The 22482-nt window shown below is 36.0% G+C and overlaps 1 protein-coding gene across 1 annotated transcript in view; it reads left to right on the forward strand.

The window, feature by feature from the left end:
- Positions 1–5535: 5535 nt before the first annotated feature.
- col6a1 (collagen, type VI, alpha 1) overlaps positions 5536–22482 on the forward strand; it is a 40261-nt gene continuing 23314 nt past the window's right edge. The window contains exons 1-20 of the mRNA XM_082155513.1: positions 5536–5799; positions 7171–7300; positions 8401–8601; positions 8695–8854; positions 9667–9780; positions 10385–10405; positions 10501–10521; positions 10608–10652; positions 10798–10851; positions 12494–12538; positions 12646–12672; positions 12816–12842; positions 12933–12977; positions 15201–15254; positions 16499–16561; positions 17155–17217; positions 17403–17456; positions 17591–17626; positions 17778–17840; positions 19839–19901. Of these exons, the coding sequence (XP_082011639.1) occupies positions 5712–5799; positions 7171–7300; positions 8401–8601; positions 8695–8854; positions 9667–9780; positions 10385–10405; positions 10501–10521; positions 10608–10652; positions 10798–10851; positions 12494–12538; positions 12646–12672; positions 12816–12842; positions 12933–12977; positions 15201–15254; positions 16499–16561; positions 17155–17217; positions 17403–17456; positions 17591–17626; positions 17778–17840; positions 19839–19901 (1374 nt within the window). The 5' untranslated portion in view covers positions 5536–5711. The remainder of the gene's footprint in view (positions 5800–7170; positions 7301–8400; positions 8602–8694; positions 8855–9666; positions 9781–10384; positions 10406–10500; positions 10522–10607; positions 10653–10797; positions 10852–12493; positions 12539–12645; positions 12673–12815; positions 12843–12932; positions 12978–15200; positions 15255–16498; positions 16562–17154; positions 17218–17402; positions 17457–17590; positions 17627–17777; positions 17841–19838; positions 19902–22482) is intronic.

Below are 22482 nucleotides of genomic sequence, written 5' to 3' on the forward strand. Positions count from 1 at the left end.
CATCTCCCGACTGCATCTCTGGAGCTCAGCCACAGTGATCTTTGGGTTCTTCTTTACCTCTCTCACCAAGGCTCTTCTCCCCCGATAGTTTGGCCAGACGGCCAGCTCTAGGAAGGGTTCTGGTCGTCCCAAACGTCTTCCATTTAAGGATTATGGAGGCCACTGTGCTCCTAGGAACCTTAAGTGCAGCAGAAATTTTTTTGTAACCTTGGCCAGATCTGTGCCTTGCCACAATTCTGTCTCTGAGCTCTTCAGGCAGTTCCTTTGACCTCATGATTCTCATTTGCTCTGACATGCACTGTGAGCTGTAAGGTCTTATATAGACAGGTGTGTGGCTTTCCTAATCAAGTCCAATCAGTATAATCAAACACAGCTGGACTCAAATGAAGGTGTAGAACCATCTCAAGGATGATCAGAAGAAATTGACAGCACCTGAGTTAAATAGCCTATATGAGTGTCACAGCATAGGGTCTGAATACTTAGGACCATGTGATATTTCAGTTTTTCTTTTTTAATAAATGTGCAAAAATGTCAACAATTCTGTGTTTTTCTGTCAATATGGGGTGCTGTGTGTACAATAATGAGGGGGAAAAAAAAGAACTTAAATGATTTTAGCAAATGGCTGCAATATAATAAAGAGTGAAAAATGTAAGGGGGTCTGAATACTTTCCGTACCCACTGTATATGCTTTATATATGTTTTTTTTTTTTAATACAGATCATGCAAATCTTTATATAGGCTACTGTAGGTAAGTCAAATTTATTTATATAGCACTTTTCACAACTGACATTGTTTCAGAGCAGTTTCCGCATTGGTGTTTTTGTACTGATGTGTTTTTCAGACTTTACAGCGCTGTAATTGGGTGACTGCCTCGTTCTGTCTCATGATCACATGATTTGGAAAAACTGAGAATGGTTTCGTAATGTTTTTTGCTGAAGGATAAAACAGGGGAAAGACACTAGTGTGCATCTGTGCAGTCTGAGAACAGTTTGTTTTCTCATTAACATGGCCACATATCACCTGAGTTAACCTATCCTTGCCCCCGGAACATGAGAAACGTCTGCAAAACCACGTGACAACATCTGTTCACCATCACAAAGTCTTAAATGCTTGAGGAAATGGGGCAGAATTATTATTGTGCTATATAAATAATGATCTTATCCCCATAGATTACTTTGGATTATTGCATAATGAGACTCCTTCATCATTCTGTTTCATGCACATGCTGTAAAAGTTTCCATAATTCTAATGAAATTGACATCTGTATTCAAATGTGCTTGCAGCAGTTCTCATGATCTTATGATATCATCCCATGGAAATCTCGCAGGCTTTCCTATTTGGATCCAGATCTGGTAAGGAAGGCCAGGGTATTCGTTTGGTGAAAAGTTGGGATTTTTCCCAAAGCCCAGACAAAATCCTTCAGTGATGAATTATTCAAGCGAAAGGTCAAAACACATGGATTATTGTCTTTTGCAGATCAATGCCTTCGTCTGTCTCCCCCTTACTATAGACAAAAACCTCCCAGAATTCCAGAGTCCATCTCACCATAGCTGGAAAAATTATGTCATATGCATATAACATAAAGTGCAATAAAAAAAAGTATTTAAAGTGTGTCCCTAAAGGCACATTAACCCAAATATTGGAATGGTGTGAAAATATCACATATATATATATATATATATATATATATATATATACATGTATTTTTTTACTTTCCATAAAAGAATCCTGTAATTAAAAAAAATTATAATATAATAAATGTTTCTTGAGCAGCAAATCAGAATATTAAAATCATTTCTGAAGGATCATGCACTGAAGACTGGAGTAATGATGCTGAAAATTCAGCTTTGAATCAGGAATAAATTACATTTTAAATTACATTAACAGATTAAAGTTATTTAATTTTTTATTTTTATTATAGTAATATTTATTGAATATTACGTTATTGAAAATTCCATTTTGTATAAAATAAATGCAGTTTTTGTGATGGTATATATATATATATATATATATATATATATATATATATATACCATCACCAAGACGGCATATTCTTCATATGTGTGTGTGTGTGTGTGTGTGTGTGTGTGTGTGTGTGTGTGAGACAGAGAGAGTGTGTGTGTGTGCGTGTGATTTATTTTCAGATAGTGTTTGGAGTTGGGGCGTTTATGTTACCTGCTGTTTTGTGATAGTAATCTAAACCTTTGAGGCTCCCTAGGCAACCATAGGTCAAATTTAACCCCTGCCTCTTTTTTAAACATATCAGCATAGCATTTACTTTAGGGGCCATGAACTTTGACCTGTCAGTCTGCCTCTTACTTTGAACTTTCTTCTTGTCTGTTCTGCTTCAGCAAATGCTCTTAAATCTCCCATATATGTTAAGTGCTGATTTTTGCTCAGCATTTTCACAGTATGCTTCTCGCTCGCACATAATAGAGAAGATTCCTGATGTCATTCACCTCGATGAAGTCCCCATCCTGCTGGCCTGGCCGAACGAACCAGCGCAGCTGTCAGATTCTTCGCAGATTTACAGTAAGCCTCCACTATTAAATCCTGATTATTACCAGATGCTTTCCCCCCTTTTCCCTCTCAGTCTTAGGGTGCAAACTGATTTTTTTCTTTCTTTCATGGAAGAAAAAAAGAAAAGCGAATGAGATCAGTGGAAAAAGCTTGCTGAGCTGTGGCCAAACATTGGTCTCTTGTAATAGAATTTTCAAGCAGAAATGAATCCTTTCTTCAGGGGGAAAAACACACCCATTTCCCTTCAGTTGCCACCAGGCAACTATTCGGATCCAAAGCATAAACATCCCAATTCACATCTCTCTGAAGCATCATGTATCATGATATTACCACATAGTACCTTAGAGTACCATGTAAACATAATTTATTACCATGGTACCACCACAGTATTACAGTATCTTCGGGTTTTTTCTAAAGAACCATGACTAGGTTTATCCAGGGACCACCCTGATCTCCCCCTCTGTGATGTTCCAGGTCATGCCGTGTTCATTACAGACCGAAACAGGAAAAAATATTCCTCTATTAGTGAACCATACTGCTTTTCCCCCTCCTCTAATTTACGCAACACAGTACAATGAATGTAGTGTCTTCACTCTGCTGACTTTACCGTCACTCTTTCCCATTCAAAATGTTCTGTAGCTGCTCTCGCTTGGACTTTCTCAAAAGCAGTTCGATGTTTTCTCATCCTCATGCTCATGCATGTTTGCGAGTCTGTTGTTGTGTACGCGAATGAATGATGTCGTTCTTCATTCAAGATGTTTGAGTGTCATGTTGAATTTACTGTTGCGCTAATGAGAGACATTAACCCAGACTCAAAGCATTGTTCATTAACTCCATATTCACAGTCCAGAGTGAAATACTGTTCCACTGTGATCCTGTCATTGTTTCAGGAAAATGTATGACCACAAGGTCATATAGGCCTATGTCATAATTTATCTCTATTAATGGCTTCATTTGGTGCGCTGATTTACAGCAGCTTCATGTTATGGGTCTCAAACCAGAGTCTGTTTGACTGCATTATGCCTGTAACCAGACTATAGACTATATCTCGTCCCACCCATGATTCAGATTAGTGGTCAACCAATATGTTTTTTAACGGCTAATTGTTTAAGTAACACATGTGTAACCAGCCTTGCTTATTCAATTTTAGCCCTCAAATGCCACAAGACTTTATAGGAGAGTCATCCAATGCCTTTTCAAATATTCAGTAACAAGGTCGACAGTTAATGTTGATAATACAAATATCCACTTATCAATGTTTACTGTACAAAAGTTACGTAAAATATCATTCAAAATTTGAAGTCTCTTATCGTCATCAAGGCTGCGTTTATTTTATTTTTTAACAAATACAGTAACTAATATTGTGAAATATTATTGCAATTTAAAATAACTTTAAAATGTAGTTTATTCCTGTGATGGCAAAGCTGAATTCTCAGCATCATTACTCCAGTCTTCAGAGTCACATGATCCTTCAGAAATCATTCTAATATGATGATTTGCTGCTCAAGAAACATTTCTTATTATTATCAGTGTTGAAAACAGTTGCTGCTTAACATTTTGTGGATACAGTGAGGAAAGTTCAAAAGAAAAGCATTTCATTGAAATAGAAATCTTTTGTAACATTATAAAAGTCTTTCCTGTCCCTTTGATTAATTTAATGTCTTTGGTGAATAAAAGTATACATTTAAAAAAAAAAAAAAAAAATGTACTGACCTCAAACTTTTGAACAGTAGTAGGCCTATTTATGTGAGGCACACAATTGGCCCATATTTTGTAGAAGGAATGAATTGCACTGAATTATTCAGTCATACAGAAGTATGAAAACTCATCACTGTGATTGGTTCTGGGATAAGTTGATGACTGTCCTAATTAAGATCTAAGTGAGCCAATAGTGAACGGTCTAGTGTTACACAGAAATCCGCACATGGGTGGCGCTGTTTCTCTTTCAAAGACAGAGAGATGCATGAGGGAGTGGCATTCTTTTTTTGCTTTTCATATGTTCCTCTTCGTTCGTTCGTTCTTTCTTTCTCTCTCTCGCCTCTCAATTGGTAGACGAGATGCAGATGTGAAAAGACATTACCCTCCCCCTCATAGAAAAGACAATGTCAGATGTCTTGTTTATTCTCTCTCGCTCTCTCTCTCTCTCTCTCTCTCTCTCTCTCTCTCTCTCTCTCTCTCTCTCTCTCTCTCTCTCACACACACACACACACACACACGGATCACATCACACCCCTCCTGACAACAGGACTCTTTGCTGCATAACCTCTTCAGAGTGTCTCATTCTCTCCCTGCTGCATGTTGTTCCCTCAGTAAAACTCAACACAGAGCATCTTTCTGCTTCTGCCCAACCAAACCACAGTGCTCCATCATGTCACATGCACATTTACTCACAAAAATGTTTCCAAGGTAACTAAACTTTGTGCAAAAATGTCTACAATTATTAATGCTGGAATAAACCTGGGAATTTGGTATTAGCACCCTATCACTGAATAAATAAAATGACAAAGATCCTGAAGCATTCTTTCACTAACTAAAGGTTACAATTCAATGTATTATGTTTTTGCAATATATCAATAGTTTTTTTTAAGTGCACTAAGAAAAAAGTGATACTTTGGTAGTTTTTATTAAGATTTTATGTTATTATTTATCTAATTATTAATATCAATATTTTTATATACTTTAAAATATGAAGACATAAATTTGTTTCATGATATTTTTGACTATTGGACTGTATTACAGTGGGCCTATAATATTAGCCTATATCAAGTAATAATGCGTAGATAACCATGAAGCGCACGTGTTAAAATGCCATGCATTTAGTCATTATGCAGCAAAGCATCTTTAAAAGTCATACAGTTTATTGGGCGCATTAAACAAGCATGTTAAGGTAAATGTTGATTATCAATATACTTAATATGTTAAAGTGTTTCAGGGCCTAACATCACTGTATAGCAGCATATAAAGCACTGAAGTAGACATGAGTGGACCGAACTCCTCCTCCTACTCTATCCTGTTGTAAAGGCGTTTCATTCTGCTGTGCGCTCTGAGCGGACGCGCCACCGTGCCACTGTCCGCTACTTCATCTCACCCGAACCTGTTTTCATATTTCATCTGAAATCATATCACTCCTTCTGTTCTGTGTGTTCCTCAACGTCAGTTTGCACGGTTAACGTGCAGTTAAATCAGGATCTATGGCGCGTAATGGATATATATTGACCGCTCTGTGCGCACTTTGGGCAGGGATCTTCGCTCAGGATGCCAAAAAAAACTCCAACCAAGGTAATTATAAATATTTTTTCCGTTCTAGTTATATTGATCATTTCTTATTTCTAGTTATATTGATCATTTCTTATTTGCAATGGATAAATATGTTTAGCATGTTCGACATTACTATCCCGTGTGCGTAAAAAATACAGCTGCAAATAAACGCTGGACATAGCCTACGTTACCTATATACTACCTATATTGATTCTTGACTTATGTAACGTTTGCTCTTTTGTTTTAATAAACATAGAAAAGTTATAATAGTTTGTATAGATGTATTAGGCTAAATAGTATTGTGTAGCCTATAGGCAATAGTATTGACTGGGATGGTAGTATATTGAGTTGTAGTATAATAAGGTTCTGAGTTATATAAGTATAATAAGGTATAATAAGTTATTGAGTTACAACATACAATAGTAGCAACTTACAGAATGAATGACATTATTTGATCCCTTGCAAAATTACGTATCCATCTATCCAGAGATGCATGAGGATGTTTGAGTTGGGATGCTGCTGGTTTTAAATTCACTGTATATTTTACAGTATATGCAGCAGATCATTATGCTTTAATGCATCAAAAAATATGCTTCAATGTGACTGAAAGCGGGATAGTGAGTTATGATTCAGCAGATGCTCTGGAATTGATGATTTGTTGAGATGCAACTTGTTTTTGAAGAAACCATGTGGTTCTATGCATGAAAGGCCTTGGTTTAGGCCACATTCGTGGATTCTTCATATTAACTGTGCTTAATTTGGTAAATATAAGATGAAATAGTTATTTTAATGTTTATCTGAAGAAAGTTAATCTGGTTGGACTGTCCTAAGGAGATTGATTTTTAAGTTTGAAGATTTGATTAGGCATTGTTGCAGTTACACGCACCATACATCTGGATAGATATGTACATACCTGTATACTGTATCTCAGATACTTTCATATTCAAATCACCTGTAATGTCACATGACTGCATGGTTTAGGTCAGGTGATGCAAATGTCTCACATGTCCAAAATTGACGATGGAGCGTCAAGTTTATCATCCACCAATAGGGGGAGCTCATCATTATTTTTATTTTTTTCTCCAAACTAACCATACATGTAATTATCACGATTAGGAAGTGGAGATAAAAGTGAGTAAACATTGAATGTTACACCCATTCACGCTCAATAACAAAATATTTGATGTACTTTATTTTACCTCATAATTCAGCATAGTGAACACGAGAATGCATTGCTACTGTTAACATAAACATGTACATGCAAACTCACATTTAAGCATTTGATACTTTTCCTGAAGTCATGACTGTAAATTTGATAGACCAGACCTGTAAAGCACATAAGTAAGAGCATTGATTTTTGAACCACAGATGATTTTGTGATTCTTCCTGCAGAGTGTCCTGTGGATTTGTTCTTTGTGTTGGACACATCTGAAAGTGTGGCCCTCAGATCCAAACCTCCAGAGTTCTACATCAACCAGATCAAGACCTTCACTAAGCTCTTCATCGATGAGCTGAAAACCCTGTATGCTGATATTTTATACATTTTTATTATATCTATCTTTTATCATATATTTATCATATATTATCACATATTTTATCATATGATATCTTTGTCATATCTATATTCTTTTAAAGCGGTCCTATTATGCTTTTTTTATTAAATTTTTTTACATTTTAAAGTTTTTTTTTAGTGTGTTATGTTGCTATCTGAGCATGAAAAAGGTCTGCAAAGTTACAAGGCACAAATTCCATTTCAAAGGGAGTTATTCTCTATATCAGTGCACACTGTTTCTTAACTCCCTGAAACGCCAGGATTGTAGTCTTGAGTTTTCATCCAGGAACGTACACGTCACAATATTCCTCATTAAAATAATCCCTGCCCAAGGCATTCTCAAACTAAAGGGGGCAAGGCCTGGTTGAGTTGCGTTAGAAGTGTGTTAGCGTAAGGGGTGTGAGATTTCAGAAACATGCTCTAAGCTGTTAACCAATCACAACACACTGGTCCAGCCGAACCAATCAGAGCACATTGCTCTTTTCGGAAGGAGGGGCTTCATAGAGACATTAGATGTGTTCGACTTGAAGCAGTGCTGTGCAGACTGATCGGTGTGTGACATCAAAGTACCACAAGAGCGATTAGAGAGCAGACGGCTCCGTATGTTTTCGAATCGCTCTCATGATACTTTGATGTCACACACCGATCGGTCTGTGCAGCGCCACTTCAAGTCGAACACACCTAGGAACTAAACAGAGCATTACTGACAGACTGGGAAGAGAGGTGCTGCAATTTTTTTTTTAAGCATTCAAGCATTAAAACCGATTCTAGTAGACCACAAAAACAAAATCAAGACTCTGAAAAAGGGCATAATAGGACTCCTTTAAAGGTGCACAGAGTAAACCAGGCCTAGAAAAATCTGATTTATTTTATACATGAGTGGAGCCCCCTCTGGCGGCTGCCATATTGAGATCACATGACCAGGCCAAATCATAATCATGTACTTTTTTGTTAGTGCATTTACACGATAACTGAATTTCTTTAAATTGCGTGCACCTTTAACAATAAGTTTACATATATTTTTACTTTAATGCTTTGCTACAAATGTAATTTGATTATGTTGTTGACAGGCGACAGCCTTGTGATCGTTATGTGACGTGGAACTCAGGAGCGCTGCACTACAGTGACGACACCGAGCTGGTGATGGAATTGGTTGACCTGAACACAAAACGCAATGAACTGAAAGCTGCCATAGACAAAATCAAATATATAGGCAAAGGAACGTACACCGACTGTGCCATCAAGGATGGTATCGCTGAGCTGCTTCGAGCGTATGTTCATTTTGGCATTATTTGAAACTGCATATGCATTCTAAAATACATACATACAAACATACATACATACATACATACATCTGCTTGCAGGGGCTCCCACTATCATGAGAATAAGTACATTGTGGTGGTCACGGATGGTCACCCTGTGACCGGCTACAAGGAGCCATGTGGTGGGATCCAGGATGCTGCCAACGAAGCACGACAACACGCCATCAAAGTGTTCGCTGTGGCCATCTCACCTGACCAGGAGGTTCTGTACATAAAAGAAATGCCACTTCAATCTGAAGTGCATTGCATTATGTTTTCTGACATGCATATGCATGATGCAAACAAAGTCGTTTTTAAGTAGATACTGTATGACTTTACTTGAAAACCATTGTGCATGAAAAGTATCCTCCGAACTGCCTGATTTATATTATACTCAAATCAGGCAAGTGCTCTTTCAAAATTTATAGTTCCTACAATAAGTGCTTAGACTACCATTTTTGCCACAGTTTACAAGGTGCATGCCATTTAATGTTTGAAAAATATTTAAGATTTTGGTTATACTTTATTTTGATAGTCCATTAGACATTCTACTGACTTTGCAACTACATGTCAGCTAACTCTTATTAAAGAATTAGTAGCCTAGACTGTTAAGTTAGGGTTAGTAGACATAACAATGTCAGTAGAATGTCTGTTTGGAGACCAAAAGAAAAAGTTAGCAGATATTATACAGACAAACTATTCTACTGATTGGTTGTTGACATGTATTGTAGTTGCAATGCTACTTATAGTTAGTAGAATGTCTAAAGTGGACTAAGTGTTACCAAGATTTTTATTTGAAACAATTAATAGCAAGTAAACAATATAAAACCTGCCACTTAGCAGTAAAGCATATGTCTTTTTCCAGTGTAAGTGGGCACCAGTAATAAGCAGCAATGTGGAGTAGTTTATGCCGATGGCCAAAAGTCTGACCACATAAAGTGATGCTGTTTGTGAGAAAGAGACATTTTTTTCTCATGCAGATGTATTTGGACAAGCCATAATGTTTCCCTTTTCTTTCAACTCTATTCTTCCCAGGACACCAGACTGTCTGTCATTGCCACAGACTCGAACTACAGACAGAACTTCACCGCTGCAGACAACTCTCGCTCCACACAGCTGAGCTCTATACGCTCCATCATTAACATGATTGTGAGTGTCGTAACACAAACGCACCACAACGAGGATGTTTATGTGGTTTTCCTGTGGATTTATAAATCAGACTGGCCAAAACACATATAGAATTGGTTTTGCATAAAGAAAAATAATTAGGAATCTGCTTGAAATTGCATGATCAAATATTTATTTGAGAAAAATTGCATTGGCATAGACCTGTGTGTACATTGTGTGCCTTGAGCTATATACACTATACCATTCAAAGTTTGAGGTCAGTCATTTAATTTTTTTTATTTTTTTTTTAGAAAACAGTAATTTTAAATTGTAATGATGTTTCACAATATACATTTTTGGTCAAGCCTTGATGAGCATTAGATACTTTTTTTTTCCACCCACAGCCTTTCAACTCTGTTGTATATTACTAAAATCAATTCTACTTTATAGGCTTAATGCATTTATTTGTTTATTAATACAGATTTCTTTAAGCACATGAGCTCAGCTGAGGGAATTCCAACCCACTGAACTTCCTTTATCTGTGCGCCATCAATAATGGCAGCCATAAGTAACATTTGAGCTTTGAGCCAATTTGTGTGTAGATTTTTCTAATGTTGTCCTCTTTCCTTTTTTCTTTTCATTCTAGACAAATGAAACAAAGGATGTGGTATGTTGCTTTCTCATTGCTTTTGCACATTTGTATAGAATACCTTTTTTTTGTACATTACTAAATTAATTTTGTTTTATAAATCTTTCCTTCAGTGCTGCTCCTTTGACTGCAACGTAAGTGATATTACTTGTCTAACCCGTTGAAACAAGTCGTTATGATTTTTTTCTGTTTCTAACTGTTTCATGCAATATTTTCACAGGCCCCTGGAGGCCCTGAGGGACCCCTTGGAGACCCAGGACAAAGAGTGAGTATTAATAAAATTGAAGACATTTATAAAAAAGACATTTTTATGTCTTTATGTTGCCTCTCCATCCATCTACATATATTCATGTTTAATTCACTCTCAGCATGCACAGGGGTCTGTGGCCTAACCTTTCCTTTTCCTGCAGGGAGAGACTGGAAGACCAGGCATGCCGGGAGAGAAAGGAGATGTTGGCTCTCCGGTAAGCATCTGCTATCTGCTTTTGCTAGATAAATGCCCTTTTAGAAGTGATAGTGGGTGTTTGTAGGCATAAGTCAAGTCAAGTGAGCTTTATTGTCATTCTGCTATATGTAGAGATATACTAAAGAACTAAATGTCATGCTTTACAAGACCATGTTACATATGACATAAATAACACATAGCCTATAAAAAAAAGGTGAATCTGTGTGACCAACTTGAATCCTTTGTGAAATCTTCATGGGGGAAATCTTTCGCCCTCATACGAAATCCGTATGGATTCATATATATATATATATATATATATATATATATATATATATATATATATATATATATATATTTAATCGCAGAATGTACATATCAAGACAGGGAACAGTCAACAATGTAAGACACTTCCATTGAGACTAACACAGAGTTCGAGTTTAAGAAGAAAGAAAGAGGAGCAAGGATAAAGACAAACAGGTAGTCGATATAGACATCAAAGAAAAATTAACTAAAATAGTACATATTTTACATAGATAAACATGTAATAGATGTATAGATAACATGTACAGATAAACATAGAGTTGCAGACTTTCTATTATGTTTTTTGAAACAAACTCACATAGAAATATATTTAAAGGAAGGCTTACATTTTTTCCATTTACAAGTATGGATATGATATTTACCTATCAATAAATCAAAATTTACAACATCAAAGAAGGGTGAATTTCAATCACACTTAAAAAAGATCACATCTTGTTGGGATATAGAAGGAATTGTCTCCATTTTTGCTGACGACCAGCTATGTATATCAAACCAAAATTTAGAAGTAACCTCACAGTAAAAGAATAGGTGATCAATTGTTTCAGGGAAAGTGGATTCAGATATTACACTATTGAACTGACTAGATTCCCCCCGCATAAATTCGCTGAAGAACAGATAATGTGACCGCACCTTAAGTCAAAATATACAGCTGTCATTTAAAAAATCCATTGTACGTGCCAATTAACATACTGATTAATACTTTTCACATGGCTATGAGATCATTGTGTCTAATAAATGTTCCATGTGTCCCTGGATCTCTTTGTTGAGAATCCAAACAAAGCAATTCCCTCGATTGACCCCGAGGTCCAGCATCTTTCATCTTCTGCAGCTGTAACAATTTCAATGACCTGTAAAATTATTTTTTTCTCTGAATTTGCGGTTGGACTTCCTGTCTGCCACATGATCACAATTTTCTATGTTTGTAAGGATGTTTTTAGATATTTGGCTCTCATAAGTATCATAAAACAAGCACACACATTGGAAAACATCCAGCTTAGCTATTAAACAGCATATGGTGACTGAGCCAGCTATTCTGTTATTTTACAGTGAATGTTGATTTTGTAGACAAAACAATAATTATTACAGCATACAGTTGATTAAAAAAGGCCCTGTAGGAATTGTTTCTTGAAGATACGATCTTGATTTCTTTATCCCACCGTTTTCCTTGTTTATTCTCACGTCAGGTCTGTTAATATGGTCACTAGGGGTGTTGAGGGGTCACTTAATAGGGGTTGAGGGGGCGTCCAAATGTCTCTCTATTAGTTATTTATACCACAACCACATTGCAAAACTCTTTTTGGCATTCTCTATGATCTTTGCTCTACTTCTCCTATTAGGGAAATCCTGGTGATCCCGGGCCAGTCGGTTACCAAGGAATGAAGGTCTGTCTTCCGCTCTCTCTCACAAATATTTACATTCTGTTTATATTACAGTTGATTTGTGCACTCTTGCTGAAGTGCTAATCTATACTATTTTCCTTTCCTTCCAGGGAGACCAAGGAATAAGAGGTGATAAGGTAAAAGAGACAGAGCTTCCTTGCTGATTCAATGGAAATTTTTATTAAAAGCACATTCCAACAGTCTGCAGTTTATTATTTTTATCTCATAATTCATTCTAGAAATGCAAAGCGTCTCTAATACACTCTTGTTTTATCTGCAGGGTGATAGAGGTCATAAAGGCTTCAAGGTGAGCTTATTTATTATTCTCTTTAATTATGTAGTTTTGCCAATCAGAAGTTGTATATCATGCTGAATTGAATCCCAATCCTACTTTTAGGGAGACAAAGGTTACAGTGGTCTTGATGGCATCGACGGACGTAAGGTAAGTGCTCATGTCCTCTTCTTATGTGACACAAATCATTATTTTAAAGGGGAAATTCTGTATCCTTTACCAATGGAACACAAATGGAGAAATTTTGCACAGTGTTTGTCGCTATTTTCTGTTCTGTTGAGTTTAGAACGGTCAAGCTCTAAAAATGACTAATAAACACCATACAGGTGTGATTAAAATGGTCTATACACTCTTAAAAGTAAAGGTTCCAAAAGTTTCATTATGATGCCAAAGAACTCCAAATAACCTTTCTTGTAACAGTTCCTAAAATAATTATTTTTTTCCTAAGTTTAGTTCTTCTAAAGAAACTTTTCCACTATAAGGAACCTTTTGGGAAGGTTTGTAAAGGTTCTTCATGGAACCATCGATGGCAATAAGGAAACTTTCATTTTTTAGAGTGTATGACACATAAAAAAAAAAAAGACAAAACTGAAAATTAGGATATTTCAATCTGAAAATTCCTAACCACCATAGTTTTCACATCTTTTTTGTTTTTCGTGTTTATGTACATTCACTCGCCTGGTCTGATGTCAGTGGCGATTGCTCACAAGACATGCATTTTTCATGTCACTAGCTACGTTTACATGGACACCTTTTGTTTCAGTCGGAATTAAATCATTCCAATTGATGAATCCGAACATACTGTTTACATGAACGCTAAATAAAGTGATAGCATGTAAACGTTCATATGTCACAAGCTTCAAATCAGAATTTATCTTATGAAATGTGCACACTGCCCAAAACAAGGTGTTTGTGAATGAGAGTCCAAAGCGAGACGTGGGACAACATTGTCTTTCCCTGCTTTACATACGATGAGTGGAAGAAGAATGTTAGATTGACACGACAGTCATTTATAACACTATATTCAACAACAACAGCTTGTTCCGTGTTTCATACGTCATTGTGCCATTTCTACGTCATTGCACAACGTTCCAATTTTGGTTTTCAATTCGATCAATTGTTTACATGTCCTATTGAACAGATTATAAAAGGTTTAAACCACCCCTTACAATCCGAATTAAATTTCGGTTGCACTTTATTTTACGCTACGTGCACTTACCTAAGAAAGTACTGGTTAATATAAGGTAACAACATGGGTTAGATTTAGGGGTAGGTTCAGGGTTAGTACCTAGTTATTACCCAGTTATTGTAATTATTATTAGTACATAGTATGTACATAGGGAATAGTCCGTAAAATAAAGCTAACGAAATTTAAATCGGATTTGAGCAAATCATTCTGATTGACATGGTCACATGTGACTTTTTTTATTCCGGCTGCTACTAGTCTGATTACTATCGGATTATTAGGGTCCATGTAAACGCAGCTACTGATGTCAGAGATTTTTAGGGATTTTTACAAAAATAAAGCTTTACATTTTGTTCTGTCCTTCATACAAATTTATCATACTGTCAGAAGACTTAGAATACACAGTGCACAAACTGAATGGTACATCTTTTATTTCCTCTTTTATCAGCGCCACGTCTACTGTACATTCACTGTCATTGTGCAGAAAAGAGCAGTGTGAATGTTCTGCAAAATATCTCCTTTTGTGTTCCACAAAAGTGTAAAAGTTAAACGTGAAATATTCCTGGTATCTGCCTATAAAATTAGTTTTTAATAAACTGCTTTTAGATTTGACATTATTTTCATTATGATTAAATTGTCATTCCTGTGCTGCTTTCTCTGGCATCCTGTGTCAGATATCAGGTTAACAGTATGTGAACAAAAGATACAGAAAACTTTGCATGGCTGTCTGTCTTGTCTGTCTGACACTATTCCATTTCTGCTTTGTCTCTTTTTAAGTGTGTCTGCCGTTTGGGGAAAAAGCCTAGTCTTGTGTCTCTTCCCTTGACTTTACTTCGTCTTCATCCTTTAGTTGTTTTGCTCCTCTCAACATGTACTGTAACTCTTTTCAGGGCATTTTCCACTCAACAAATCACTGTGCCTTGTCTTTATTCCCCCATCTGCACATGAAACATCTCACAGTAAAACTTTATCATGTGATGTGATTTACGACACGTATTTCTTTCTGTTGTTATTTTCCGTCTCTATATGGCATGCAGTCTTGTTTTGAAAGATATTTTTCCTCTGTATGACTTCACTGTTTCTTAGTGTGATGTCACCCTCGACATAATTAAATGCAGTTCAAGGTGTTTGACTCCCACCATGAAGAAGAGTGTTTATGTTTTGTGTGCTTGTATTATATTTCATAGGGTGAGCCAGGATTTGCTGGCCTTCCCGGCTGCAAAGGGTCACCAGGGCCAGATGTAAGTATAACTGTTGCCTCTCAAAAGGATGTAAAATAATGAACAGAACTAAATGACTGGTTAATACACCACATTTTCTTATGGCTATATTATAATATGAATATTCTGGTTACTCATTTAAATGCTTTGTAATATAATCTGTATAAAGGAAAGATTGGTAAAGGATGTTCTGCTTTGTAAATCTCATTTCAAATAATTTCGATACTCATTTGCCATCCTCTTGGAATTGGCGAAAAATCACATTCTGAGTTGAAGGAAATTTGTTTTATTTACACTAAAAATATCTAAATATATTTTAAATGATTTTAAAACACCCTATTGTATAGGTTACATTAGGTTTATATTTTAAACAATAAAAAAAAATGTTAATGCCAATTTTCCAATGGTGTGAGAGTAATACTCTTGTTATTCTAATCCTAGATTTGACATACTCATGTTCTACATATTCAAGAAGATACATTAAAATAAAACAAGTCTTAATGTCTCAAAACGATCTTGTTTGGTAATAGTAATTAAGAAAAGGATTTTAATCAAAGCAATATGTACAATCTGTATTATCTCCTATTTTTTTTTGTTTCTTGTACCGTTAAATGTATTAGTGTCACATTTTGAGGTCATGAGGTCATGCATAATAAAAACACACATTGTAAGCTCCATATATGGTTATTTTGGCGAAGTCATAGGGTGGGGATTTACACTTGCACATGTATGTTAATAAATCTGCTAACTGGAAATCTACTACACCAGTTTTTTATTTTTATTTTTTTATGTTTATGGACTCTCATGACTGTATCAGCTGATTATTACTTTGATCCAGATACATTGGAGCTTCTATTAATCCAGATGCATTTGAAATTATCCCAAGTTATAGATCCACATGTTTAGATATCAGAATCTAATTGGATGAGAAAATGGACATCACTCTATTATAAAACATCCCCTTTATAGGACTGCAGATGCTCCCGCCCCTTTGAGCAATGTTCATTGACTGCGTGATGTGTCAGTCAGTTTTATGAGCGGCTGTTTCCACTCCAGCCTGCATCTGGAGACCAGGACAGGGGATGTTTGCCTCTTGAACAGCCAAACACTTACCAAATTTGACATCCAAACTGCTCTCAGAACTCTCAGAGTGTTTGTACTTCGTTTAGATTCTGTAGGAAAGAATATACTAAACGAAAAGTAGGATATATGGTTGTATGTTCTTCTTCTTTATTTATAAATAAACCTTTTATTTCATATTGTAGGGCTTGCAAGGAGACCTAGGTCCTAAAGGAGACCCCGGCCAATATGGACCCAAAGGAGAAAGAGTAAGGGATGAAAATTTGTCTGCATTTCAAAAAATGATGATTCAAAATTTAGAGCATGCTAGAACTTGTGATCAGACAGCAATAAGAGTTCTCAGTATATACATATATAATTAATGACAGATATTTTTAATATCTTTTTAATATCTGTCCAACCAATATCAATATCCATCTCTGAGGTTTCTCTTTTAGAGATATGTTTCTCAGATATGTTTCATTTAAGTGTACTTGGATGAATAGAAAGTCTTTACTTGTCACTTTTGATCAATTAAATGCATTCTTGCTGAATAAAAGTTCTTGCCTTAGGAGCATTTGATGGGAAATATGAGTTCATACTGAGATCTCTGACTTTTGATCGCAGACTTCATTTTGACAAATCTGCGCAAAATCTGAGACATTTTCACAGGAGACACATGAAATTATGGGATCTTTTTCTCAGAAGAAACATCTGAGAAGATCAAGACTTGAGCAAAAGTCTCCATTTGCTCTACATTTATTTACCAGTTCTGTCTTAGAGAGATATCATTTGTAATATTTGCTTCTTTTGAGTAATTTCCTGCAGTAAAACATAATTAAACTTTGTTTCTTGCTTTCAGGGAGATCCTGGTAAAAATGGTGAACCAGGAAGACCTGGAAACTACGGACCTTCTGGTGCCAAGGTACAGAGGAACTTGATATATTGATGTCTTTTACATCATGATTTTATTTGGCTGGTAAATGTTAGAATATAGACTAGCTCTGTTTCACTACTGGTGGTGTTTGACTTTATACAGAATGGGTCTTTACAGTATACAGTTTTCAAAGGACATTGGCCTATCTGCAATCACTGTGCTTGTTGTTTTAGGGAGAAAGGGGTCCTCGTGGTCCCAATGGTGATAAAGGCGAGAGAGGAAATGATGTAAGTGTTTTCATGCTTTTTTTTTTTTTATACCTTTTCAAAGGCTGGATTCTACACATGCAATGTACTTATGTCTGACATATGTGAATTTAGTGTTATCTAATGATTTCTATCATGTCTTGTTCTGTTTTCAGGGACCAACAGGACCAAACGGCCCAACCGGAGACAGAGTAATCAAACATTAATATTTACTCTGTTCTTGTAGCTTGTAATGTGAATTGTTGTGTTTTATGCTGTTTCCAAATGGGGGTCCTTTTGTATTTTTACATTTGAGGGTAAAGATATGCAGATGGTCTGAACAGATGTTTTTTTCTTTTGTAGGGCATACCTGGTGAAAAAGGTGAACAAGGTTCCCGTGGTAACAGAGGGCCCAGAGGCGAGCTTGTAAGTATCCACCTTATTTTTAATGTATGAACAGGCGCGGCCACTTCTAGTTATTTTAGTTGTAAAAAAACAAAAAACAAAACAGTCTGTTATGCTGCTTGATATTGTAAACTGGTATTTCTTATCATATTATTTAAAATTATTGACATATTAATAAAAATGCTGGCTTTTCTAGTCCACATAGTTTTACCATTTAGTACTGGACTTTGTTATTCTTCTAATTATTTACCTTTAACAACTAATGAATCGGAAACCTCACACATTCACAGAAAATAGCTCACTTCCATGTTGTGAAATAAGGTGGATATGAGAAAATATCCCACAATGCATCTTTTCCAAACACAAAGTTAAAAGCCCTCCTAATAATTTAAATGCAACTTAAAAAGACATTTGCAGTAAATGATTTCTGAGAATCATTGTTAAACACTCCTGATATTTGAAATCAACCCAAACAAACACACCCCTCCAATTCATTGATTCGCCCACAAAATGCACGGACAAACAATGCAAGGGTGGATGTCTCTTTATCATAGCTGAAGCAAAGCAAAATAAAGCGAAGATGACGGATGAATGAAAAATTAACATATAGTACACGAGTATATAGCAAGAGTTCGTTGTAAGTCGCCAGCAACACACACTCAAAACCAATGTTACTCATGTATGGAGCTGAAACAACACAAACTCAGCGTCTGTTTTCAGGCCTTCCCACTTCGGTCTCTCCAGTGCTGGAAAGCTTTTCTGATATTAACGCGGGTACTTAAAGCAACACTAAGGAACATTTTTTACCTTAAAATAATGTTTCCAAAATCGTATCAGTGGTTCATCAAGTCGTAACAGGTTGAAAGGCACTTCTGGATTTGCTTTTCAGCCCTATATGTACTATAACCACACTATGCAAGTTTGCCAAACCGGGTCGCGTTTCTGTAGTTCGAATGAGACATAAGAGAACTACAAATTTGACTTGCTTTACGTCAGGCGTTACTTTTTCAAGCGTTTTTCTTCGTTTCTGATGTCGCAATACATCATACTTTCATTAAATCATGCAACATACTCTACCTTGTCTGTGGACATCGTTCATTCCAAAGCCGGTGCTAGATAAACAGTGAGCATGCGTGCGACAGTAGGCTGCGGGCAGCGAAATTATTTACAACAGCAGTAATGGACAATTCCACTTCCAACCTGTAGGGCGACCGAAGAGGAAAAGTTCCTTAGTATTGCTTTAAGCTCTTGCCTGATCATAACCTTTCTTTTTCCAGTGATAATCCTCTGACCTTTTCTCTTTTGTAATGTCTCTCAGCCATCTCTCCTTCAACAGTCTTTCTTCAAATCTCCCTCTTTCTCACTCTCTCTCCTCCCTCATCATGAGTGGACACGCCCCCTGCTGCTGATTGGCTACAAGTCTGTTGTGGTGCTCAGTCCGATCCTCTTTTTTCAAGAGTTTTTTTTTTTTTTTATCGCTTACTGCCCCTTTAACACTTTCCCCGCCATTGACGAGATCTTTTCACAGTTTATATTTTATTGAAACAATGTGCAAATTAATCACACACAAGAAAGTAAATCGGGTTTTTTGGGGATTTCATGTTGACTTAAAGGACACTGTATTCTCACTGATGAGTGAAATGGCTCTGGTGACTCTCTTGTTAATCAAATACACATTTTTATAAGTTAAACATATCTGACATACAATATATTATCCACAGATGTACATAATTTCTGTTTCAAACAAATTCATTTGATATTAAGTGTGCATGTTCTGTTCTGTAAATTACTTTGGCAACTTAAGCCTTAAGTGTTTATGTATAATATATAATAAAATATTTTGAAGTCAAGTCACCATTTATATAGCGCTTTATACAATACAGATTGTTTCAAACCAGCTTCACAGTAATAATAAACAGTGGTAATGTTGCAAAGTTCTTCAATTATGAAACAAACTAATTTCAACTTTAAAAAAAGATTGATAGAATTGCAATTAATGTGGACTTTTAACTCTGACAGGGTGAACCTGGGCCCCGGGGTGACCAAGGACGTGAGGGATCATCTGGGCCAAATGGAGACCCGGTGAGTGACGAAAACCATCATGACTTCTTTATAGCAGATTTTGAGTATGTAAGATTGTGTAAAGTCCTTTAGCATTACCCTGCCTGAACTGAGACATTGCAGGAGTTCAAATCACAAACCTCCATCATTTTATAATATTTATCCGCTTCCTTAAATGTTAGTCCAGAACTATACATTGCAGAATTGTGTAGAATGTAAGACATAAGACCTTACACTAGAGCTTGAACATGGATGAAAGCTTATGACCTCAGGACACAGGCATTCTGAGAGGCCCTCTGAAATCTCTGAGATCATTGGACCTCTGGCCTGTGTTAGAAAGTAACTTGAGGAACAAAGACATACGTCTTGTGGTTCCGCCATTTGTGATGGTTTGGGGGGCAGTGGGAGGAGAAAGAACAAAAGATATATAAGTTCCCAAGGTCAGATGGACTCCAGATGGACGTTGTTAGACCAACCGGGCGAGCAGCAGATACAGTTCAACAGATGTATTTCAATACCTAAAAGTATACAAATGTTCTTCCCTGACAGAAATATCTTACACTTTGTGTAGTAGAAGATGGCGTCATTTTAGGATGTAGGGTCGACTGAGTGTCTGAAACGTATTAAGTTCCTCCATTCAGGCCATAATCACATAAAACAACATAGATTATTTTAAATTAAACAGCACTAGTGATAGTTTTATGTGTCCTCTCGTAAATAATAAAGAAAAGAATTTAGAAAAGCAATGGAATATATTTAAGTGTTCAGTATGCATAACCAATAATAGAAGACCTTTTGGAAGCCCATTACATAAATAAAAACTATGCAAATAAGGAATTATGCGAAAAAGTCATAATTATGATATAAAAAGTCAAAATTATGACATAAAAAGTGGGCCCCAACACAAAGCAGATGGTTCTTATATGGTCTGACTGTTAATTATCCAACTTATCACACAGCTTCTTAAATAAATAAATACATAAATACATAAATGGATATGATATTAAATTAATTATGATATTTTATTTTTATTACATTATTTTATTTAGTGAGAAAAAAAGTTTCAGCTATTCCACTAATATCATAAGTACGTCTCAAAAAAACTCCTTTGGTGCTCTTAGCCAGCCCAGCCAGACATTTGGCTTGTTTTAGAGGGTTTTTAAGCACTTTTCTTCTGTGAAATAAGCTAGCCATACTAGCTTGGCCAGTAAGTGATTCCAGTTGAAGTAGTTTTTTTTTTTTTTTAAAGCAGGGACCACATGTGTATTTGTGTGTAACTCAAGATATTTTTAACCAATCAGAATAAAGTGTTTAACAATGGTGGTATAATGTTTTATATTTTATTAAATGCACCTCCTGTCAGATAAGTTGAGAATAAACAGCATAATTTTCGTCTCGAACAAACCGGCTTGGATGGTTTCTAGTCGTTGAGTAACATTCATTAGAATGCTTCAGGTTTAGGAATGACATTGTGAGTGATTACACATGCCAGACCTGACTCAAGATTTCCCAGCTGAAACAAGCTAATCTGCAGAGATTTTGACTTTGGATTCTTGAGGCTTACAACATCACCAGCTGCACCACAGAACTCCATACATGCTAGTTCTGTCAGCACTTGACTTCTCTCTAAAGCACTTGTAAACTACCAGGCCAACTGCGAGCAGAAGAACAAATTTGCGATGCCTCTCAGGGCTCTAAATTTCCTGTGCAGCTTTACGTGAGAATGTTTGGGGCATGTGCGTGCAGAACGGTTCCTCAGCTTCATGGTTTTCTCAAAATCATCTGTTGTTTCTCAAAAACAGCCGTTTGTACAAGCGCTTTACGCTCTCTCATAATCTTCATTAGCGACTAACGAGAACCACCGCTATCCCAGATGCGCAGCTTTTGTGCTTACCAGCGAATCATGAGTTTTAGTTTTTCCTTCTTTTTTTTTTTTTGTCCTTCCAGAGGTATTTTCCAGTAGAGTTGAGTGGGTGGGATGGGAAATAACAGAAGTGTTCAAATAGGTGGAAATCTGGATGGGTTTCTGAAGTCATGAGCCACTGCTCTCTCAAAGCCTGCTTTTTTACTGATTTAATTCACCCGTGCGTCAGATTCTGCTCTCGGAAATGTAATGCTGCATTTAAAAAAATAAAAAAATAAATAACCAAATAAAAAGTTACATTTTTTACTGAGTCATTTACCAAAAGTATATTTTTAGTCGATGACTCAGATCTCCAAGGCCAACAAAAAGCTAAACATTAGATAACTGTATGATTCCAATATGTGGTCATGTTGTCGTGAATGGCTCTCTGTCTTCAGTGTCTACACCCTTGACTCTTAGTGAGACAATTACTGGAGTTTATGTTATTACATTCAGGAATATTTAATTCTAACGGCCCTCTATGTATTTTTTATATATTAAATTAATAACATAAATAATAAAAATGTGAAATAAAAAATACATTGAAAATAAATAAATCAAATCAAATATATTGTTTTCATACTATGTATATATATATATATATATATATATATATATATATATATATATATATATATATATATTGTATGAAAACAATATATTTGATTTGATTTTTTATTATTTATTTATTATTGGACC

Source organism: Leuciscus leuciscus (genome assembly GCF_965113295.1).
Source record: "Leuciscus leuciscus genome assembly, chromosome: 23".
Lineage (NCBI taxonomy): Eukaryota > Metazoa > Chordata > Actinopteri > Cypriniformes > Leuciscidae > Leuciscus > Leuciscus leuciscus.